General features: G+C 45.6%; 1 protein-coding gene across 1 annotated transcript in view; it reads left to right on the top strand.

The window, feature by feature from the left end:
- DOP1B (DOP1 leucine zipper like protein B) overlaps nt 1–21,445 on the top strand; it is a 604,399-nt gene that overhangs the window by 353,999 nt on the left and 228,955 nt on the right. Inside the window, exon 16 of the mRNA XM_069202530.1 lies at nt 9,010–9,162. Within this exon, the coding sequence (XP_069058631.1) occupies nt 9,010–9,162 (153 nt within the window). The remainder of the gene's footprint in view (nt 1–9,009; nt 9,163–21,445) is intronic.

Genomic DNA, 21,445 nt, shown 5'->3' on the forward strand with positions numbered 1-21,445 from the left:
TAATTCTTTACGTTTATTTTTTACTGAAATATCATTAAAAAATGTCAGTTTAATCTGAACCAGTGCTCGTGAATAAGTGTTGGCAAGAACGATCCTATAACCGTAAACGTAATTAGTGTTATCATTATGTATGTATGCTGTAGGAATAAATGCAGCTAGATCACGTATGAGTGAGGTCTGTTTGTTGTGTATTAAGAGATCGCTGTTCAGAATCACACATTTTCTATCAAGTGATGAAATCCTGGATTTCAGCCGAAAAGTCCCTTTTATTTTGTCTGCAATTGAGACGCGGGGCCTGACCTTGTGGTTATTTTTATATGTTTGTACAGTGCTAAATGTGTATGTATTTGTATGTTTTTGCAGTGCTTTAGATAAGTGTGTATGTAAGTGTGTAAAGCAGTCGAGTGCTCCACTGGGTCAAAAGCAAAGCTACAGCCAACGAGTGATTGGGGAGGGGAGAGGGGGTTCGGTGTGGACATAATGCTGTCATATATCTTCCCAAGGCTGGTTGTACATAAATATGTCATACTGCTGCACGGTGTGCATACAAAGCTTTCTGGAAGTGTCAGCGAGTGACTGTGTCCCATAGGTTGTCAGAGAGGGCGAGGCCTTCTTCTAAGCAACTTGTCACTTGTCTTCTACAGTAAGTAATTACATGGACTGGCTTCCTGACTCCTGCTTAGTAAGAAGGATCTTAAGATATAATAGATTCTTTCTCTGAATCCAAACGAAACGTATAAAGTACTCAAGCCACAGATCACTCGGGCGCTTTTAGCCTGAAGGTGAACACGTCAAATACATGGTCAGTTCAGCAGCATAATTAATAAAATGTCAGAGAATGAGTCTAAAAGCCCACTTGTAAAAACTGAAACTGCCCTCGGACGCCCTCCAGTGACCTGCTCTTTTTTAAAAACTTTATTTATCGATTTTATAGTGGACAACTAAGTATAAACATACTTTCAACCCCTGCAATGATTATGCTGTTACAGACGTCCATGAAACACAGGCATTAGAGAAGTGAAAGTGTAGAGTGACAAAGAAAGAAAAAAACAGAGAAGCAGAGGTTATTGAAAAGGTTATCATCAAGAACAGATGGTTATAACGACATGAACAGCGGCATACTATAGGCTGTGACATTGTAGCACATTGTACTAACATACACATTCCACTAGTAGCTTTTGTAGTTCAGGCTGGGCAGTGTGTGCACTTATGTGCATGTGACAGGGTTGGCAGCAACAGGCTTTTCGTCTCATTGGCCTCCATACCCCCTCTATGTGATGTCATGTGGGGTGATCTCATAGGAGAGTTATATGGGGTGTATGCTTTAGGGGGAGTCTGGATCCCCATGCTGTGCCAGGTAGACTCGGAATGAGCCCCATATGTCATCAGGTCTGGAGGTGGGTGGTAAGGATTTTGCATAGATTTCACTGCTGGTGTTGCAGTTGGCTATACTAGTTAACCAGGTTTGTGTGGTCAGCGTCCAGTGGCTGCCCCAGTAGACGGCTAACTCTCTCCTAGCTAGTAGGAGCGCCATAGTTCTAAATCTGCACACCCCCTGGGACACCTCCCGCACATATCCCAACGGCGCAACAAATGGGTCAGGGCTTAATGTAGAACTTATCATAAGGGACAGCAGGGAATAAACATCCTTCCAGTACTATCCCACTGCACAACATGTCCATGTTAGGTGGGCAAAATCAGCATCGGCCGCAGGGCACTTGGGGTACAGCGAGGACTTGGTGGGATCATACTTCGCCAACATGCTGGGGGTGGCATAGGCACGGAAAAGGAATTTGAAGTGGTTGAGCTTGCGTCTGTGATTCATGGAGACCGGTTTTGTTTGCTGGCAACATTAAGGGCAAATTCTTTCAGTTAGGGCACATTGTAGTTCACGCTCCCAGGTCTCTCTAAGTTTACCATCTTGGGTCGGGAGCAAGGATTAGCTAATGTAAAAAAGTTTGAACACTATGTCCCTCAATACAACTTTGGTGGTCTTTTCAACAGACCGCCGAAGTTGTGGGCACCAGAAGACCGCCAGTGTTGGCTGTCCAAAGACCACCATATTGCAACTTCATTGGGATTTCTGCCTGTTTACGGGTGGAAATCTGACACCGTCGGCCTGGCCATCGGGGAAAGAGAGGCGTTTTCCACCGCCACGCCAACAGGACTCTGTCCGCTGCATTACGAATCATAATACGGTGTGGCAGTTTCGTGAACGGTGCAGCGATACTGGCGGTGGAAAACGCCCGAGACCCATCCACTCCTGGGGACAGGTAGGTGGACCGTCCGAAAGGGAGGGGGGAGTTGTGTGCATGTGTGTGGTGTATGCGTGTGTTTGTATGCGGAGGGGGTTGGAGGTGTCTGTTTGTATGCGTGTCTGCGTGTTTGTGGAGGGTGTGTATTTCTGAATGGAAGCAGAGGGGAGGGTGATGTGTCTGAGTGTGAGTGAGTAGGTGTGTGTATTGGGATGCATGCGAGTAGGGGTGTTTGTATGGGTGCGTTCAAGCAAGTGGGGGTGCATGTCAGGGTTTGTGTTGATGAGTGTGTGCAAGCGATTGGGGGTGTCCAGATGTAAGCATGTGGTTGGGGGTGTGTGTCTGCAAATGTTGCGGTATGTGTCTGTAAGTGAGTGGATGGGTGCAAGTGTGTGGATGGGTGGGGGGGTGTTTGCCGGTGTGTGGATGTGCGGGGTGCATGTGCCATCAACATGAATGGAGAATTCCTGTCCCCCAGTGCGTTACCGCCGGGGTTTTTGTGGCGGGGTGACCGCCGCAGAAAGCCTGGCGGTTTGCCAAGTTGCAATACCGTCAGTGGGGTTATGGCTGCCGCCAGGCTGGAGGGCCGCCCACCCTAACTGTACTGGCAGCTTTGTGTCGGGCTGGCTTCGGACAAACCGCCTGATTCGTAATGCGGCGGTCTTTACCGCCGGGTCAGCAGCGGTAAGACCGCCACAGCAAGTGTAGCGGTTTTAAGACCACACTCGTTATGAAGGCTTATTTGTCGTTCGGTTGGGTCAGTAATCAGCAGTGTCAAAGGCTCAAACTTGTTAGACGCCAAGGGATATGTGAATATTTGTGCACGTAATGCGCCATGTATGCAGCAGAGAATAAAGTGGTCCAGTGGGGTAGCACTCGCAAGGCAGATGTCATCTACATGTGACAATGCATGGCCATCCAGGAAGAAGTCTCCGAAAGTATGCAAGTCAAAACTGGCTAATGTACGTTCACCAGGGGTTCACAGGTGGGTGCCAACCAGGGATTATGACTATGGGAATGGGGGGAGGAGTATAGAAGCGGATGGCCCAACAAACGGAGGAGTTTACGCCAGGCCCAGCTGTTTGTAGAAAGGGTCAATATGTCCATTGGGTCCAGGGATATCCCCTGAGGCAAGGTGGCTTGTGAGGGCAGGGTATCAGGTTGGTCTCTCTACAGTATTGTGTAAGGGAGGTGCCGGTCGCCATGATACCAATGGTATGCGAACTGGCATTGCACCACTAAGTAATAGAGCTGAAAGTGGGGCACCCAAAACCACCATGCTCGTAGGACAGGGTCAGTGTGTCCCAGCCTATCTGTGGTGAACGGCCCACCCAAACAAAACAGAGAAGAGACATGCGCAACGCCTGGAAGAAGTTAGTTTGTAAGCAGGATGGCTGTATTTATAAAAAGGTATAAAAATAGGGGCAATACCACTATCTTGATGATCTTGGTTGCAATCCGGCCAGCCAAGAGAACAGGAGTGAGATCCAGCGCTCTACTTGCGTCATCTGGCTTGGCCGTAATTCAAGCAAATAATCTGCTACTTCTCATGGTGTATATGTATCCCTATGTATTTGACTGATTCTGCAGACCATCTAAGGGGGTAGGTGCCAACCCAAGGGGCCGCTGTATTAGTGAGCGGAAATAGGTCCGACATGTCCCAATTGATATTCCGGCCTGAGCTTTGTCCTAAGCGAACAACATCATGTAAGATGGGTTCTAAATTCGTCAATGGGGGTTGTACAAAAAGAAGGATGTCTTCTGCATAGAAGGAGATTAAGAGGGGTCATGTACAGAACTGAAGCCCGCAGTGAAGATGCTGCTCCTGAAAGTGGTGGACCAAGGGGTCCATGGCAATGATGAATAATAATGGGGACAATGGACAGCTCTGCCTGGTTCCCCTCGAAATGGCATTAGAGGGCGTCAAGGAGCCATTGACACATGCGTGCAGAGGGCTGCGAGTACAGTAACATGATGAGGGACCTTAATCCCTTGGAGAGACCCAGTTTGCGCCGGTCTGTTAACAAAAAAGGCCACTCCAGGGAATCGAAGGTCTTCTCCGCATGAAGGAGGGTCACAGCGGCAGGTGTCTTTGGTGATTTGTGCAGTACCCCAAAAAAAGTCTGCAGGTTAAATGAAGTGGAGCGGAGGGAACAAATCTGGACTGTAAAGGCGAAATTATTGTTTCGAGTAGTAGGGCAAGACTGTTGCCAATAATTTAGCGAGTATTTTATTGTCAAAATTTAATAGGGATAAGAGCTGATACAAAGAACATTGCAATAGGTCTTTGTTTGGTTTCAAAAGCAGGACAATCACCACGTCCTGAAGGGTGGGAGGAAGGGAGCCCGTCACAAGGGACTCTGTGTAGAGTTCCATGAGGAGAGGGGCAAGGAGGTGTTTGTATGTTTTATAAAAGGCACCTACAAAGCCGCCCAGGCCCGGGACATTGGATCCATCCAATGAATTTATAGCTTGTATAATCTCCTCGGTGGTGCATGTTTCACTGAGAAAAAGTCTCTGGGCGTCAGAGAGCCATACCATCTACGAGATCTCCTTTAGTTTTTCATGACTTTATCTGTGGCAGTATTGCGAGTGGCGTATAAATGGGCATAGTAATGCTAGAGTTACGCCTAGACAGCTGCAGTACCTGTCGCACAGGAACCATCGCCCCGCTGTAGTTCTGGGATGTAGGCAGAGCCCCACAGTGGGTGCAACAGGCGTACCAATGTGCGGCTTGGGTGATCACCCTCCCCGTACTGGCGGGTGTGCTTACTCAGATGCATGACTTCTAGTCCACTAATGAGTGGAACTCCTCAAGCAGGGCCCTACAACGTGATGTTTGTGGCTTCTGGGGATGCCGAGCGTCTGCAGTATCAATCTCCCGCAAAGTGTTTTCGATACGGTTGAGGGAGTTCTGAATGTATGTTTCAAAATGCAGACCCCTTCATATAGGCCTTAAAGGCCTCCCACAGGGTAGCCTGTGTGGACATGGAACCCACATTGAGCTTGAAATATGTCACAATGGCAGTCCTAAGATCCTAACAGAATGCATCGTCCAATAGTGCGTCACATGGGAATCACCAACTGTGTTTGAGTCGGGTGCCCAGCAGGAGCCCAGGGACAACTGCACCATGGAGTGATCAGATAGCATGTGGGGTGAATAGATTGTGGGGTCCAGCCAAGAGAGAGTTATGGGGGACAAGAGCCAATAGTTGATGCGCATCAAGGTATTGTGCATGGCTCAGTAGAAAGTGTAACCCTGGGAGTCTGCATGAAGGTATCGCGATGAATGTGCTGTGCACTGGGTTTACTGCTGGTAGTCTGGGTGGAGGAGTCCAAATGTCGGTTAACTGCTATGTTAAGATCACCCTCTAGTATGATGTGATCAGTGTCTGCCCACCCCAGAGGGAGAGCACTTTTTGGAAAAATTCAAGGACATCGACATTAGGGGCATAAACATTAAGTAACAATACACTGTGACCTGCTAGGAGCTCCGAGACTGCCACATAGTGTCCCTCATTATCAGCAAAGGTAGCACTGAGAGTAAAAGATACTAACCTGTGTATCAAGATGCACACTTCCTGGGAATAGGTGCTGTAGTATGAAAAATATCCGTGCTGGCTCCATACGGGGGTGTAGGTTTGTGGCCGCCCTGCCTCTCCTCAAGGAAGACAATCTGAACTTTGTGTCATGCAAGATATCAAAGGATTTCTTTACCCTTGCGTGGATTGTTAATGCCCTGGACATTCCAAGAGAGCAGTGAGATATCTAAGGACATGGAATGTGTGTCAAGTGTCATACCCAGAGGAGCTTAAGTGTCGTAGTGAGGCAGCTTGTTCAATGTGTACAGAAGTGTTGCTGCCTGGAAATAAAACAATAAAACAAAAAAGAACCAGCTGCAAGTTAATAACACCATCCCTCCTTCCCCACCCACACCAGGCCACCCTTAGCTCCCCAACAACAATCAGGCAAACCATGAAAACAACAACTTATAAACCAATTAGAACAAGTGGTGTACACCGTGGGGATGAGCAACGCTTGGCAGAAGGTCCCCGCTGATGCATGTTGTGCAAGTAACAATAAGTGGATCAAGGCATATCATCAGAAATTATTGTTTACACAGTTGTCGGCAGCTAGGAGAATGCCACTCATGAAACAGCGACAGTAGAACACAATGGAGAACAGTGGACCAAGAACCGCCTCAGCCAGTCATGCATGAAGAGTTAGAGGTGTGCAGATCCGGCGAGGACCCTTCTGGGGTGGTGCATCAAGGGCTCCGATGATCCTTGGCATATTTTTGGCAGAACTTCTTGGCATCTGTAGGGATCTCAAAGAACCGGGCCCTGCCATCAATGTCAGCTTTCAAACATGTGGGATTGAGCATACCATATTTCAGTCCCAGCTTTCTTAGCATGTCCTTCACTTCTGTGTATTTGCGGCACGCCTCCTGCACCACCAGGGTGAAGTCTGGAAAAAATTAGAGCTTAGCACCCTTACACTGTATCAGGACCCGTTCACCAATGAGTCTTACCATGGTGTTGCGGTCCCTGAAATAAAGCAGTCGTGCAATTATCAGGTGCACGGACGTTCCAGGAGGCTGAGGGCCAAGGGATCTGTGCGCTCTTTGAACTACAAACGTTGGAGTGAATTGCTGGCGGTCAAATAGCTCAGTTAGTAAGTGTCCACAAAGAGGTCCATCCTGCGAGTGTCTGTAGATTCTGGTAGTCCCAAAATTTGAAGATTGTTATGGCGGGCCCTCAACTCTAGATCTTCATTTTTAATAGCAAATCTTAAATTATTTTTCCAATTTTTGTAGTCACTTCTGGGTCGCGGCAGCCATATCCTCCAATGCAGACACACGTCCCTCGGCGCCATCCAGGCTAATGTTGTGCCTGTCAATGCACTCCCCCGTCTTCTCAAACCTGCCAGCTAGTTTGTTGAATCAAGCGTCAATGGAACGGAACCCAGAACTGAGTTCCGCCATGATGGCCTCTATCCCAGCTAAGTGTTCAGTAAGTTGGTACCCAGAGGCACCCCCTGTGCTCCAGCAGGGGTACCTGGGCTGTCAACATCAACTGTCCTCCCAAATTGCAGTTTTCTCTGCTTGGGGTCGCCCCTCCCCATGGTCGAAGAGCTCCCGCAGGTGACCGGTATCTAGTGCTATGCAAGGTGGGGCAACAGGGGGAAGGTTCCGGGCAGAGTTCGGGGCCACTGCACTGCTGCATAATGAACAGGCAGGCCGGTCAATGAGGCCGAGGACCCAACGCCAGGGGCACCACAGACAAGCCAGGAGGCCCATCAAAACCTACCCCCGGGGGGGGGAAAGCCAGATCAATAGGTCAGAGTCACCTGTGGGGGAGTAGGCACCTGTGCTGCTGAGTGGCTGAGGGGCCAGTGCTGCAGCCATGTATTGGAGCCGCAGTTGAGAACATTACTCACCCTGGTGTGGTCAGGTGGCCTTCTCATGAAGCAGCATCTTTTCCCTGGGCTGAGCACAGTCCAGGGTGAGGTCCAGGCACTGCAGTGCGCTGAGTGCAGATATCAGTACCCTTGGGGCTCCAGCAACAGGGCAGATAGCACGACGGCATGGCCTGCAGCGTGGCCCAACATAGCCGCCGGCGGTGATCCCCCTCACCACAGAGCCACTCAATGTTGGCCTGAGTTTGCGGCTCGGCTGCCCAGCGTTTGATCCTCAGTCGGCAGCGCAAAGCTGACATTGCAGGAGATGGGGAGAGCACCCCAAGTGCCTGGGCCACAGAAAGGCACTCAAGAGGGCAGGTGTGGCCTGCGAGGGGCAGGGTTGCCCCTATTGCCGCAGGACCTCTGAGACTAGTTCTGGGCCGAAGCCCGCTCCCATGTCCCCTGGCTCCCTCAAGGTTGTCGGGCGGGGAATTCAGCCTCGCAGCACTGGGCGGAAAGCGCTTGTCATCCGCACTCCTCCCGTGGCGATGTTGAGCAGATTGCGTGCCTTAATCCGACATATGTGGGAACCCTGCAGCCAAAGCTTCACAGCCATGCAACCATCACGGTTGCCGGCATGGCCCCACTCCCCAGTTATCTGCTCTTTAAATGCTTATGCAGATGTAGGAGAAAACCTTGAAGACCCTGTTGGTTTTAATGAAAGAGTCTTTGCCACAATGTTATACCTAACCAGTGTGTTTTTCTACATAGTGACATTTTACAGTAAAAGAGCCCCTTGGGCACAATTGAGTGACGTTTTGGGTACAATGGTAATTTACCTTTAGCTATCGAGGAAGATAAGTTCAGACAGGTGGGGCCATGTATATCAGGAATAGGGTACCATGTTTGTTGAATGCCTTGAGAGTTTGGCACTAGTGATGATAGTTTGGGTACAAATAAGTTACAGTTTTGGCTTAAAAGTAGGATATGGCAGGCCATCATTTATGGAGCAGTTTTAGGTGCAATGTATCCCTTCAAGATTGCGCCCCTATGTTGTTTGCAACTTGCTGTGGTGTATACAACACTTGCCCCTGCTCTCTGAAACACCTCAAACGACTTGCCTGTGAGCCGATATACAAGCACCATTCTGGATAACATATATACATGTCTTTATAAAACTTGGTTTTGAAAAGATTTTCAAATTAATGTCAGTGTAACACATTCCAAAACCTATACAAAAAGTCATGTTATGCAAAGGTCAGATGAATTGAAAAACACACAGTGCGCAAATTCATATACTTACTTTGTATAAAAATGGTGAAGTCCGCCATTTCACATGTGCTTTCCCTCCTAGCGCGTGGCCCAGGTGCTTTGGAATCAGCTGAACAAGGACACCATGGAGCATCATATTACCTGTGTGGAACTCTTCTACAGATTGCACTGTTTGGCTCCTTCCGCTAATATCTGTGAAGAAATTATTTGCCAAGCATTACTGGAAAACGATAAAGTGAGTTTCTGTTTACTTATTTTCCCAAATGTGCCAAACGACTTATTTTTTAATTATTAATGTGCTTTGTGGTTTCCTCTGAAGAATAGGCACTGTTTGAGGTATATTGTTTCTATGTGATTTTTCCTCTGTAACAAACTCTAGGTACATACGAATGCTTTATATAGCTATATAAGCAGATCTGGGGTGCCTCTCTCCCTCCATCCTTTATATCTAAGAAGGCAGTAAGTACCTTTTGATGTGAGTGGAGATCTTGCTGCCACAGTTGTTACTTTGTCCTCTTTCAGCCCACTTCATCCTTTAAAAGAACGTGAGGATGTATCTATTTTACTTTTTTAATTTATTTGTTGTTCTTTTATATATAGCACATTGGTACCCAGTGATGGGGTGCCTGTAGGCTTTACATGATAAAATATATCAATTTACTCCACAAATGTATTGACATTGCAGGACCAAGTTATACCCGAGATGTCAAGGACATGTACAGAAGGACCAGTGGGTATTTTAACATTGCAAAAACATGAGATAACAGAAATATAGAATCAGTCAGAGAAATTACATGTAAAAATAATACCTGTAGTTTAGAGGACGAAATGTAGCAAAGCCGTGTGCATCATGACAGCATTTAAAAGTGAGCTGGGGTAACGTAAAAGGATCTAGATGGGGTCAGGAGAGTTGATTATTGAAGTGTTTCAGTAGCTTCTTGAAAGAAGAGATCAAGGGGACCTTTCTGAAATGAGTTAAGATGGATGGCGATCCTGATCCAGAGAGCATTTTCTGAGAAATACTGGAACAATACAATACTACAACTGCTTCATATTTCAAAATCCCAGGGCTTCATTACGAGTTTGGCAGGCGGCGGAGGCCACCCACCAAACTTGTTGGGTCAGAAGACTGCCAGATTGGTTTTTCACCTGCTGGCCCTATTATGAGTTTTCCGCTGGGCCAGCAGCCGGAAACAGTGTTTCTGCCCGCCGGCCCAACGGGAAACTACCCACAACATTGACGCCGGCTCATGATTGTGCCGGCAGCAATGTTGCGGTGCGTCAGGTGTGACAGCACCTGTCACTCTTTTCACTGCCTGTAATTCGGGCAGTAATAAAATCGCGACGGGGCTGCCCCTGAGGGCTCCTGCACTGCCCATGCCAAGTGCATGGGCAGTGCAGGGGCCCCTATGTGGGTGTCGGCCGGCGAAAATGTGGCAGTGCTGGCAGTCAGGCCGTGGCACTTTTGCCACGGTCATAAAGTGGCTATCGGACCGCTGCTTTGGCTTAGGACCGCCAGACTTGTAATGAGGGCCCTAATGTTTCAAAGGATCTGTTTTGTGTAATTAAGGAGCTTTATTCATCCGCAACTACACCCAGCAACATTCTGCCTTCAGCTGCTCTTTGTGAACAATTTATGGCTTTCTTTACTGACAAAATGTAATAAATTTAATATTATTATTTTGAAATCTGTTTTGCACCTAACATTAGTGTGAGCATGACTGTCCCTACTTGTCCCACTTTAACCATTGTTTCCCCTACAACTAAAAAGGACCTGACCATAATAATCAAACAGGGTCACCAGGCTCCCCATAATTTCGATCTCCCAGACAGGCTGGCTTTAGGACCTCAGCTTACCTTTAGTACTTTTAGTAAATTAACTGACTTTTCAACTTGTCATTAACCTCGGGTATGTTTTCAAATAGTTGAACAATCACAATGGTACAACCATTATTAAAAACTGTACCTAGACCCTTTCAATTCAATATTTTCAGACCAATATCCCTCCTCCCAAACTGGGTCAGACTGCTAGAGAAAGTGGTCTTCAAACAGTTACATGACTTTGTCGGACTACATCAGCTCTTACATCCCCACTAAGGGGGCAGGAGAACTGTACTGGTGATTATTTTAGTGCTTAATGATATACATCCATTGGCAGACACCAGTGACGTTGAAGCCTTGGTGTTTGGACCTGTTGGCTTCATTCAGTACCATGGATCACTCTGCTATGGATCACAGTTTATTTTAATTACCAGACTTCAGCAACGTCTTGGATTGGTTGTCCTCTTGCTTAACCATTCCTTACTAAGTAGTCACGCTGCCTTCTTATGACTCTCTAAACTCAAAGGTCTCAGCTGCTGCCTGCCGCAGGACTCTGTACTTTGCTCCCTTTTGTTCAACATGTATATGTGCCCACTTGCTAAACTCTTAACTAAGATAGATGTAAAGCTTTAAAGGTATGCAGATAACCTTTAGGTTTAGACAAGATACCCCCTTACACCGACCCCCTGTCCCCCCTCCCCACACTCATTCCCTACCAAACACCTTACACTTGCTATCCTGGTCAGTGTCTCAGAACTGTCTTAAGTTGAAACTTTTCAATAAAAAAGTTTTGATTTTCTCCGAACAGGAGTTGCATCTGATACTCTGCCTTGTCCCAGTGTAATGAATCTGCACCTGCCTGCTGCCACGTCTGTTTGCGTCTGGGCATTCATCTCTACCCATATCCAACATTTGGTCCACACACAAATATCCCTGTCAGCATATTCTTCTTTTACCTCAAGATGATCAAAACCATTTCCTTTGTGGGGCAAATACCATCATATAACAGTGGTAAATGCTATAGTCCATTCACAGGCCATTCTTTTGGCTGCCCACTCAAAACTATGAACTTTTTCCAACTTAATCAAAATGCTACAGCACGTTTAGTTTGCAGCATCTATAAACATCAATTTATAACCCCCATTTCGAGACAAATTCATTGGCCTCCTGCACAGCAAAGGATGTGTTTCAAAGCTATGATGATTGTTCATCAGGCAGTCTACCGACCATGAAGTCAGCCTCCTCACTCAGCTGAAAGGTTTGAAAGGCACAAAGCCTCTCTCAAGCTAAGATCCAATTAGCTATTTTTGCTAAATATTTGTTGAATGAGAACATCTTCAGACACAACTCTTGACGATGGGGCCCCTGGGCTACAGGTACTAGCATCCTTTGCGGCAGGAAGGCCATCCCACGCCCCTGCCGATGAAGTAAGCAGAAGCATCGATTATCATCATCATCATCATCTAAATAGGTTTCTTAAGGAGGCCTGCCCTACTTGGGTGTCTGTCTTAGTGTCTGAATCTAGACAGTAATGCCTTGTGAAAGTATGCCCCAATCTCCAAGTAGGAGCTTTGCAGATTTTGGAAAAGGGAATATTTTGTAGTAGTGCTGCTGTTGCCATCTTGAACCTTGTCGGGTAGGTTTTGGGACTGGCAGGTAACTGTTTGTTGGCTAGGTAGTAGGTGAGCAAAATACAAGAAACTATCCATCTTGAAATGGTTTGTTTAGAGGAGGCTATGCCATCGTCATAGGGACATAGTTCACAAAAATGGGCAGACTTTCTGAAGGCTTTGGTCTTGTCCAAATTAAATTTCAGCACTCTTTTAAGATCTAGAGACTGTAACTTTCTTTCTATTGGTGTGGATGATTTAGGAAAGAATTTACGTAGTGAATTTGTCTGATTCATGTGGAAATCAGACACAACCTTAGGAAGAAAACCCAGGTGAGTTCTCCTTACTACCCTGTTAGGATGGAATACTGCGTAAGGTTCTTTGGCACAGAGAGACTGAACTTCACTGACTCTAAGGGCTGAAGTAAAAGCAACAAGAAAAGCAGTTTTCAAGTTAAGGTACTGTAGGGATGTCTTGTGAATAGGTTTGAAAGGTGGACCCATGAGCTTAGAAAGTACCACATTCAACTCCCAAGGATTCTTAAAACCACCGTAGCAGTCCTACTGCGCAGGGACACAACTCTTGACTGCGGGGGCCCAGGACTACAGGCACAAGTATTCTTTGCAGCAGGAGGGACGCCCCTGTCACTTCCATTACCAAGCGGGCACTTAAAAAACACCTCAGCGTCTGTGCGCGGGCTAAGAGTAGGCCTGTCTGTGCCCAGCTGAGACTGGACCAGGCCCTCCCTCTTGGTCTTGTGTTCCTTGTCTTAACACATCTGCCCTTTTTGAATTCAGATAATGAGTAAGCGCAAATTACCTTCAGTTGTCAGGGCTGTTAAACGCCATCCAGTGGGGCTAACTTTATGATGCTGCTTACTTCGTCTGTAGCATCAATTTCGAAAGAAATTAACACAGTAGAAGTCATGCTTGGGATTGGCCTAGAGGGTCCTGAACAGTCCCCAGTTTCAGCCGTAGTAGAGTCAGGCTTTAGGGATTGATTTGGACCTAGCACACAGGTGCCTGTTGCCACCTCCAGCGCTGGGCATCCTCGGTCTTCTCCACGTGCTTCGGTCTTAAATAGTGATGGTAACTCAAGGGCCCTTAACCCTGCTGAAGATAGCGCCCTGTCATGTAATTAACAAAGGGTTCTTTGTCTAGGGCAGCCATCCAGTCTTCATCCTGTGGTCATTTTCCATGTTCAGTGTCTAGCGATACCTGCAAGATAGTAGTTGACAGATTAATATATTTATTGACAACGAAATTGGAATCCCTGGTCGCTTCAACCTTCTCCTCCTGCAAGCTCAGACTTTAGATTGAAGAAGCTATCAACAGTTTGAAGGGTCAATTTGATACGCAGCTCCACAATGGTAATGACAGGCAGATTTTCAGGTCCCCTGACCCATTCCTCCAGGGGGTAATTCTAATCCATTGTTTATCCCTGCTGAGGGAGTGTGTGCTCTCCCTCAGCCCAGGCACTCTCCGGTACAAGGACCATATGATCTTCGTGCATCTGTGGTTTCACAACCTGTATGTCATACCAGTCAGTATTGTAGGGAGCATGCTCTTCCCCACGGCGACAGACATTTCTAACTCACAGACCCCATTAGTAGGGCTTCCTTCTGAAGTAGTGCGCACACAACCTCCCTTTTATCAACCAACTCTCCTAGAGGTAATGTTGTGATGCATTATCTAGAACTTCTCCTGCGCTATGTTATTATATTGGCTAACATCCCTGTGCTGGTGCCCAACACTACCGAAAACTATGTGAACAGGTTAAAAATAAAGTTATGCACTGGTTTCATAAACACTTGGGTTACAGCCTGCCTCTGTTCAAGGAAATCATTATGGCCAGGAGAGTTCCTTGGGTCGGTTCTCAACCAGTGTCTTTGGATGGTGACTGTGTAGTTGTCAATTTTAACAGCTCATGAATAGCTAGTTTCCTTTTATCTCAGTTGTCAGCTAGTAAGGAGTCAGCATCGGGCATTTCAGTGCTTTCATTAGGTTTGTTTTATAAGCCCTCTTTCGTTTGTTATAATGGTCTCAATACATTCATAGCTGCTCCAGCTCCTATTCCTGTCAGCCCTTTATTTCCTGTTGTAATGCCCTTGCAAGAGGCTAGTGTTCCCCCTTTTAATATTTTTGCCACGTTAGGATGATTGTGTGATAATGATTGACTGCCCAACCCCAATGTTAGTGGCCGCTCTGTTTGTCTGAGCAGGCCCAAGGACAACCAGCTGAATCTTGGCGCTGTTTCTTTTCTTAGTTGGATCATTGCTGGCCTCGCGCACAAGAAGGATAACAAGGCTTTGCTTGATCCTGTAGCCCAATTTTAATGTTGCTTGTTTACAAGAAACATGGGACACAGCTTCTGATTTGTTTTCTAAATGGTTTCCTTTCCTTTAGAGTTCCTGCAGTTCCATCTAATAATGGGAAGGGTAGACTTCTTATTTTTATTTCACTAACCCTTTAGTGTATGTAGTGTCCAACATTCATATCGGCTCACCTAATTTGGATGCAGTCCTGTTGACATTTCCCAATTCCCCTAGTTTGTTATTTGTTAATTTGTATAATGCACCCTTTTTGCCAGGAACTCCTAGCCACATTGTAAAACTTAAATGTTTTTGTGATTCCCTGCCCAAAACATGTTTGGAGGGGAAACATCCTGAACAACTAGGTCCTAAACAACTACTTGCCTAAACCACTACTGCTAAACAACTAAAAAGTCTCTATAATGAAGTACTGAACAACTACTGTCTAAACAACGATTTTGCCTGAATAACGATTGCCTGAACAACAAATTTTAAGGTAAGTTTTTAAAGGTGGTCAAATTTATCTTAAGACATGACCCTGACTCGATATTCATTACTGAAACTTAGACTAAGGAGTTGTCCGGGCTAGACCTGGTGGATGCCACTCCCCATGACGTTACCATGCTCAGACATGATAGACAGTAGGGGAGAGTAGGAGGTGGGCTGGCCATCATTTTCAAAACCATCTACAACTGTCTTATCGGGCCTTTTCAGAGCTCGACTTCTTACAGAGCGATACAGTTCTCCAAAATATTATTCCTACGTGCTCATTTGCTGGGAATTATGTTCTATAAGCCCCTGGACCTAGGTCCTCTTTTATATTAGAATTTTCACACATATCTGAACACTATTTACGTGAACACAATATAACCTTTATGGGGGACTTTAAATTCCATTTAGAAGACAACAAGTGCAGAGATGCCCAGGCGTTTAGGGACATGACATGCTATGGATTTTCACAACTGGTCAATGACCCCACACCTAGCACGGGCCACACAATAGATGGTATTTTATCCAATGAAGTTTGTCTTAAGGTTCTTGAGACATTGACATTAATCTGGTCCGACCACTACGCCGTCCCTTTCCTGGTTGTTGGGCATTATACCCAAGAGAATTCAAACTGCCATAGCAACAAAGTTCTTAAAAGAAATTGAAAAGGGCTTTGGGAAGAAACCTTATCTCAGGCCCTGAATTAATGCAGTTGGACTAATCATGAGGATGTCGATTTAGCTGCAGTTGGCTTACCTCAGTCATTGACCGTGTTGTTCCTTTTAAGGAAACCTACACACAGAGAACATTGCCAACTTCTCTGTGGTTTTCAGAGAAGCTCAGACTGTTAAGACAGGCCTGCTGTCACCAACACTGGGCCTGGCGAAAAAAGCTATGACTCGCAGGAAAAGGATCTCTATAAGACTCTCGTGAGAGATTACAACACGGCCATCAACGAAGAGAAACCTTGTTTCTGTACCAACAAACTTGGGTCAGCTAATTCCTCATGAGGGCTCTTTAAATGGATCACTCTGCATTGCCCCTATGCCCTCCAGTACAGAAGGGACCGATGAGTTCTGCAATCATTTGGTGAGATTCTTTCAAACCAAAATCTTGAACTTAGCTGCATTTTATATTTGTTGCTTTTAGTGGTGTTATATGTGTGTTCTATTATGGCTTTTTGTTAAAACCGAATAAAGATTGATTGAAGATGTTCTCAATCAATAAATCAATCAATCAGCAACCATGTCTTCTCAGTCGCCATTGATAAAATGTGAAAGTCATTACCTCTTTCTGTCTGTTCAGAATGTACTATTACTGCAGTGGTTATGGTGTATTGCACCATACTTAATATTTGAGACATATTTGGTGAGGCACAGAATGAGAAGCACCTATGGATATCCTAATAAGTGTGGTCCAGAGAAAGGTACTGCTCCAGTGATATTGCAGGGTAACACATGGTTATCATTTTCTTCTCCAGGGTGGCCTTAGAGGCCAAAATTGACAAGGTGTTGCTTGTCCTTGGCATATTGCGAGATGACCACAGGCGCCTGGTAGATAAAGACAAACACCTTGAAGAGGTGCTGGAAAAAGTACACCCTATTGTGGACACCCTGCAGAAACAGTTGTCGACCCACACCAACAATTTAGAATCACTGGGTTAGAGAGCCAAAGATGCTGATGACTAGAATAGGCAAAATAATATCAGATCGGTGGGCTTCCCAAAACGATTGGAAGAGACATCCGTGATTGACTCCTAAACTTTACTGGGGAAGACATAAGAACAGCCACATCTGCTGCCCTTGACCTCAGATGACTTGTGATTATTTTACCAATCTGCAGGTGCTATGCGGAGAAGAACCGCGAGGAGGGACATGGACAGTAATAACTGGGGGCATGCACTGGAATACCAAAGGTACCTGTAGGGCCTTCACACAGGTATTTAGACTGGGGGACTCACTGAGCAGTCGGTGGGCATTGGGAAAATGTATATTGCAGCCACTACCACTATCACTGCTATAGCTTAGGTAAACATGGATGCACATACTAAATTTTGTTTCGAACTTTGGTTTATAGGAGGGATTGCCGTTGCCATTCTGACCTCGGGTGTGGAAGTTGGGGTTCGTTATTGTTAACTGGTTCAGAATTTGCAGCACGGGTGGCCTCACTTCTTCTGATGATGAGAGGGTAATGGAGAGCATTAACATGTTGCAGGCAGATGACTGAAACACCACTTTTGTGTGGATTGCTTACTCCCCCATTCAAACGAAACATAACTTTACACGTATAACATGGCACAAAACATAAAAAAAATACTCCTTTCTAACTTGGAACATGCAGGAAATGGAAACTTTGGCTAAAAGACTGAAAGTCCTACCATACCTTAAGAGATGGAAGTATGTGTGGCATTTCCCCAAGAAATACAACTGGTGAACCAAGAAATATTTAAATTAAAAAGACAATGGAGAGGCCAGCTGTTCACCAAATGTTTTCCTTCTATGCCACTGGTTCCCTGATATGGACGGAAGCAGGATTCCTATTTAATCCAGAAACCATACATATCGATAAGGAAGGCAGATATATATAGTAGTGCACTGGAAGTTAGATGGCACTAGGGTGACATTGGGCTGTGTTTACGCCCCAAAGTTGGGACAGAATCCATTTTGGCATCCTTGGCATCACTCCTTTCTGCAGGAGTAGAGACTTCCTGGATTTGTGTGGTGTGGTGGGGTGGGTGAGGGGGAGGGGGCTGGGGACGACAGCAGTGTTGCAGACGCTGCATTACAGTGTTTCATTCCCAAAATGTGTTTCATTCCCAGAATTTGTCAAGGATTAAATTAACAAAGAAGTTCACAACTTGGGTTTAGAATTAGCTCTGGGGGACATATGGAGACTTAGAAATGAAAGGTGCAGGAAATAACTTTTAGCATCTGATTTACATGATTTACATGTCCGCCTGGACAAGCTGATGTGCACCCACAGATTTAGTGAAACAATCACCAACATAGTGTGCCGCACATTCTCAGACCACAGTCCCCTGTTACTAACAGTGCGATGGAGACTGAGATTTGCCACAATCATTTTTTTTAAACATAGCTTTTATTATTTTTCCTTCAGAAATGAATCACACAATGATACATAGAATGGCGAACATTTCACTCCCATAGGAAACATGACTGTTAGCAGTATGCTGCGTAGGGAGCCCATAAGCAAGCCCAGAGCCACTGTATCCTGACCATGATAAAAATCATTTTTAAGCATTCAGAGCTATCTGTTATTACTGTAGAGTGCTTGAACTGTACGTTGATCTTCTCTTTGAAGAATAAAGACCCCCTCAGTGAATTCCCTAAGGATTTACCTTATGCCTCACAGAAAAAAAAGGAAATAAGAAAAAGGAGGGAGGAAACAATGAAAAAAAAACCTTCAACAACTAATTCCATATCCAATATCACATGTAGGAGTCAGTCTAACTATTCAGCACATTGACAAGGAGCTTTTAATTTACATCCTTTGGGAAGAATGGGATAAGGAAATACACAGGAAGAGGGGAGGAGGGACAGGTCAGCAGTTTAGCAAGGAGCCATCTATGTTCCCCTCAAGAAGGACATCATAAACCCAACCTGAAAAGTAATTAGGATGGAAAAAAGGGGTAGGGAGCACAGGAGTGGGCCCTCACTGCAGGTCTACACCCTCAGACTCGTTTACAGTGTCTAAAACGGATAGGCTCCCAGAATTTCGCAAGCTCTCGTTTTTGCAACCCTTTCTTTACTTCCATGTGCAACAAAGTACTCTCATATTCTGCCCAGATCTGTACCTCGTTGCACCGTTTTGTTATAGATGGCACTACTCTCCCCTTCCAGTGCATTGCTATCTGTCAAGAATGAAGGCCAAATCTGTGATTGTACTAATCACATTCTTGTCTTTAAGGTGCAGGAATGCATCTAGGATGCATGTTTCAATGGTGCACTCAATGTTCCTACCTGTCGCCTGATTAACTAACTGTGTGACCGGTGTCCAATATTCCTTCATTTGTTGACAGTCCCACATCATGTGGTAAAAGTTTTTATTTGCTAGCCCACAAAAGGGGCACTCAGCCCCAGCATTAGGGAAATATTTGATTTCACTTCCTGGGGTGAGGTAAGTCTTATGTAAAAAATTAAAATGAAATAATTTAGATCTGGCGTTTCAGTATTTTGGGTGAGCCATTGAGATAATTTGTTCCCATGTGACTTCATCCAGTACTCTGCGCACATCTTCCTTCCACTTGGCCTTGAGTTTAGTTAGTGAGTACTTAAGACTGCAGCAGTAGATCTATATTACCACCTTAGTGATATCAGAAATAGAGCAGATTTGTTTAGATTAGTACTGAGTCTAGGGGTGGTTCCTCACTGTTGTATTTTTCGTGTGATTTGACCCAATACTTAAGTGGAGATTGCATGTACAGTTCTTACAGGACCCTATGTTTAGAGAACCATTGGAGGCGATCATAAGGGAGTATTTATTGCCAGTAGCTGCACCATGGCCCATACTATTATTGAGGCAGAGGCTTTTAAGGTGGTAGTACAGGGACACTGCTTGAGCCAAACCATAGGAGTTAAATAACCACTGAAGAGAGTGAGCTTGCCACTCTGGAAGGTAGTATCTATCATCTAGAAGAATACTTACTCATAGTCCTGCTGAGTAGTGCGTCTCTCCTGGGTGAGAGAGAAAAAGATGCAGCCATCTTGGAATGCCTGTGCTCTCTTGCGTATCAGGAGTATATAACATTTGCTCATGCATTGGGGGAAGGGCAGGCAGTATCTTGGATAATACAGTTGGAGAATAGAGGTGCTCCAATCACTAAAATCAGGATTTGGTTCTGAAGAGGTGGTGCACATGTAACTTGGTATACACAGGAAAACACTATGAGGACTTGTGTAGCCAACATGGATGAGTCACAGAGTGAGCCATTGTGCCTGCCTGATGACGCTAAAACTGTAATAGGCGGACCCATAACTAAGGCTGAAATTAAAGTGGCACTCAGGGACCTGTCAAGGAACACAATGTCAGGCACAAACAGGTTGCCTCTTAAGTTTTACCAGAATTATGCAGCTCTTCTTGCACCGCAACTAGTGGGATGATATGGGAGGAACTAGAGAGAGGTATCCTACCGACCACAACTAGGGAAGCACTCATGGTCTCCTTCCTTGGTGTAGATACTGTTGATGTATTCTCATACAGGCCCGTCTCCATGCTGAATTTGGAATATAAAATTACTAGTAAAATACTGGTGGATCGCCCCTATCCATACCTTCAAGTCCTAGTTCACAATGACCAGAATGGCTTTATCCCCAGAGAAACACATCCTTAAACATTAGTAAGCCCTTTATGGTTCTCAAGGAAATGCCCCAGGGGTTGTTTCCAGACGCAGTGATACTGTTGATTGGCCTACAAAAGGCAGTCAACACGGTACAGGGGAACTATGGATGTGCTGTGATAAGATAAATGGATCTAGAGGAACGGTGTGTCAAATGGTTCACTCGACTATATGCAGATGAAAAGGCGACAGACCAATGCATATTCGCATCCTTTGCAGTAGTTATAGGAACCCAACGGGGGGGCCTTTATTGCCCCTGCTATGTGCATTGGTGATGAAGCCCTTCAGTAGTATAGTTAAGTGGTGTGGCAGAGGCATCCCATTGCAGGTCAGTGAGCATGGCATTTCGCTTCATGCAAATGGTATGCTTCTATATCTCTGAGACACTGAGGCTGGGCATTGCATGGAGCGCACAACACCTCGAACAACTGGGCAGTATTTGGGGGCTTTTCACTAACTGGACTAAGTCATGTGCGTTCCCAATTTCCCCCAACTTTCCAGCTTGCTCCACTTGCAGTAACTCACCTGGGAAATAAATGGGAGATCCTTTCACATTCAAATACATGGGTGTGACCAACCTTGCCAATTTCACCAGATTCCTAATATCCTTTCAGATACATTAGGGGACCCACTGGCTTAGCGATGACAGGATACTGCTCACTTATGGCATAGAACACAGAAAATGAGCTGGCCTTTCCTCTTCAATTAAGTTCAACACCCACAACTAAACATATCAAAGTCGCTCACACATGTAATATTATTGACAGTATAATTGGGGCACTACAAGACATAGATTCAATTTTGGGACATATGCTGTGCAAAGCCACACTTGTATACTAATGCCATTATAAAGTTAAAATAGAGGGGTTGTGCCTGTACCAGGAGGACTGTGCCAAAGCAGGTATACTGACGATTCAGTATCACAACACCT

Source organism: Pleurodeles waltl, chromosome 8, assembly GCF_031143425.1.
Source record: "Pleurodeles waltl isolate 20211129_DDA chromosome 8, aPleWal1.hap1.20221129, whole genome shotgun sequence".
NCBI lineage: Eukaryota > Metazoa > Chordata > Amphibia > Caudata > Salamandridae > Pleurodeles > Pleurodeles waltl.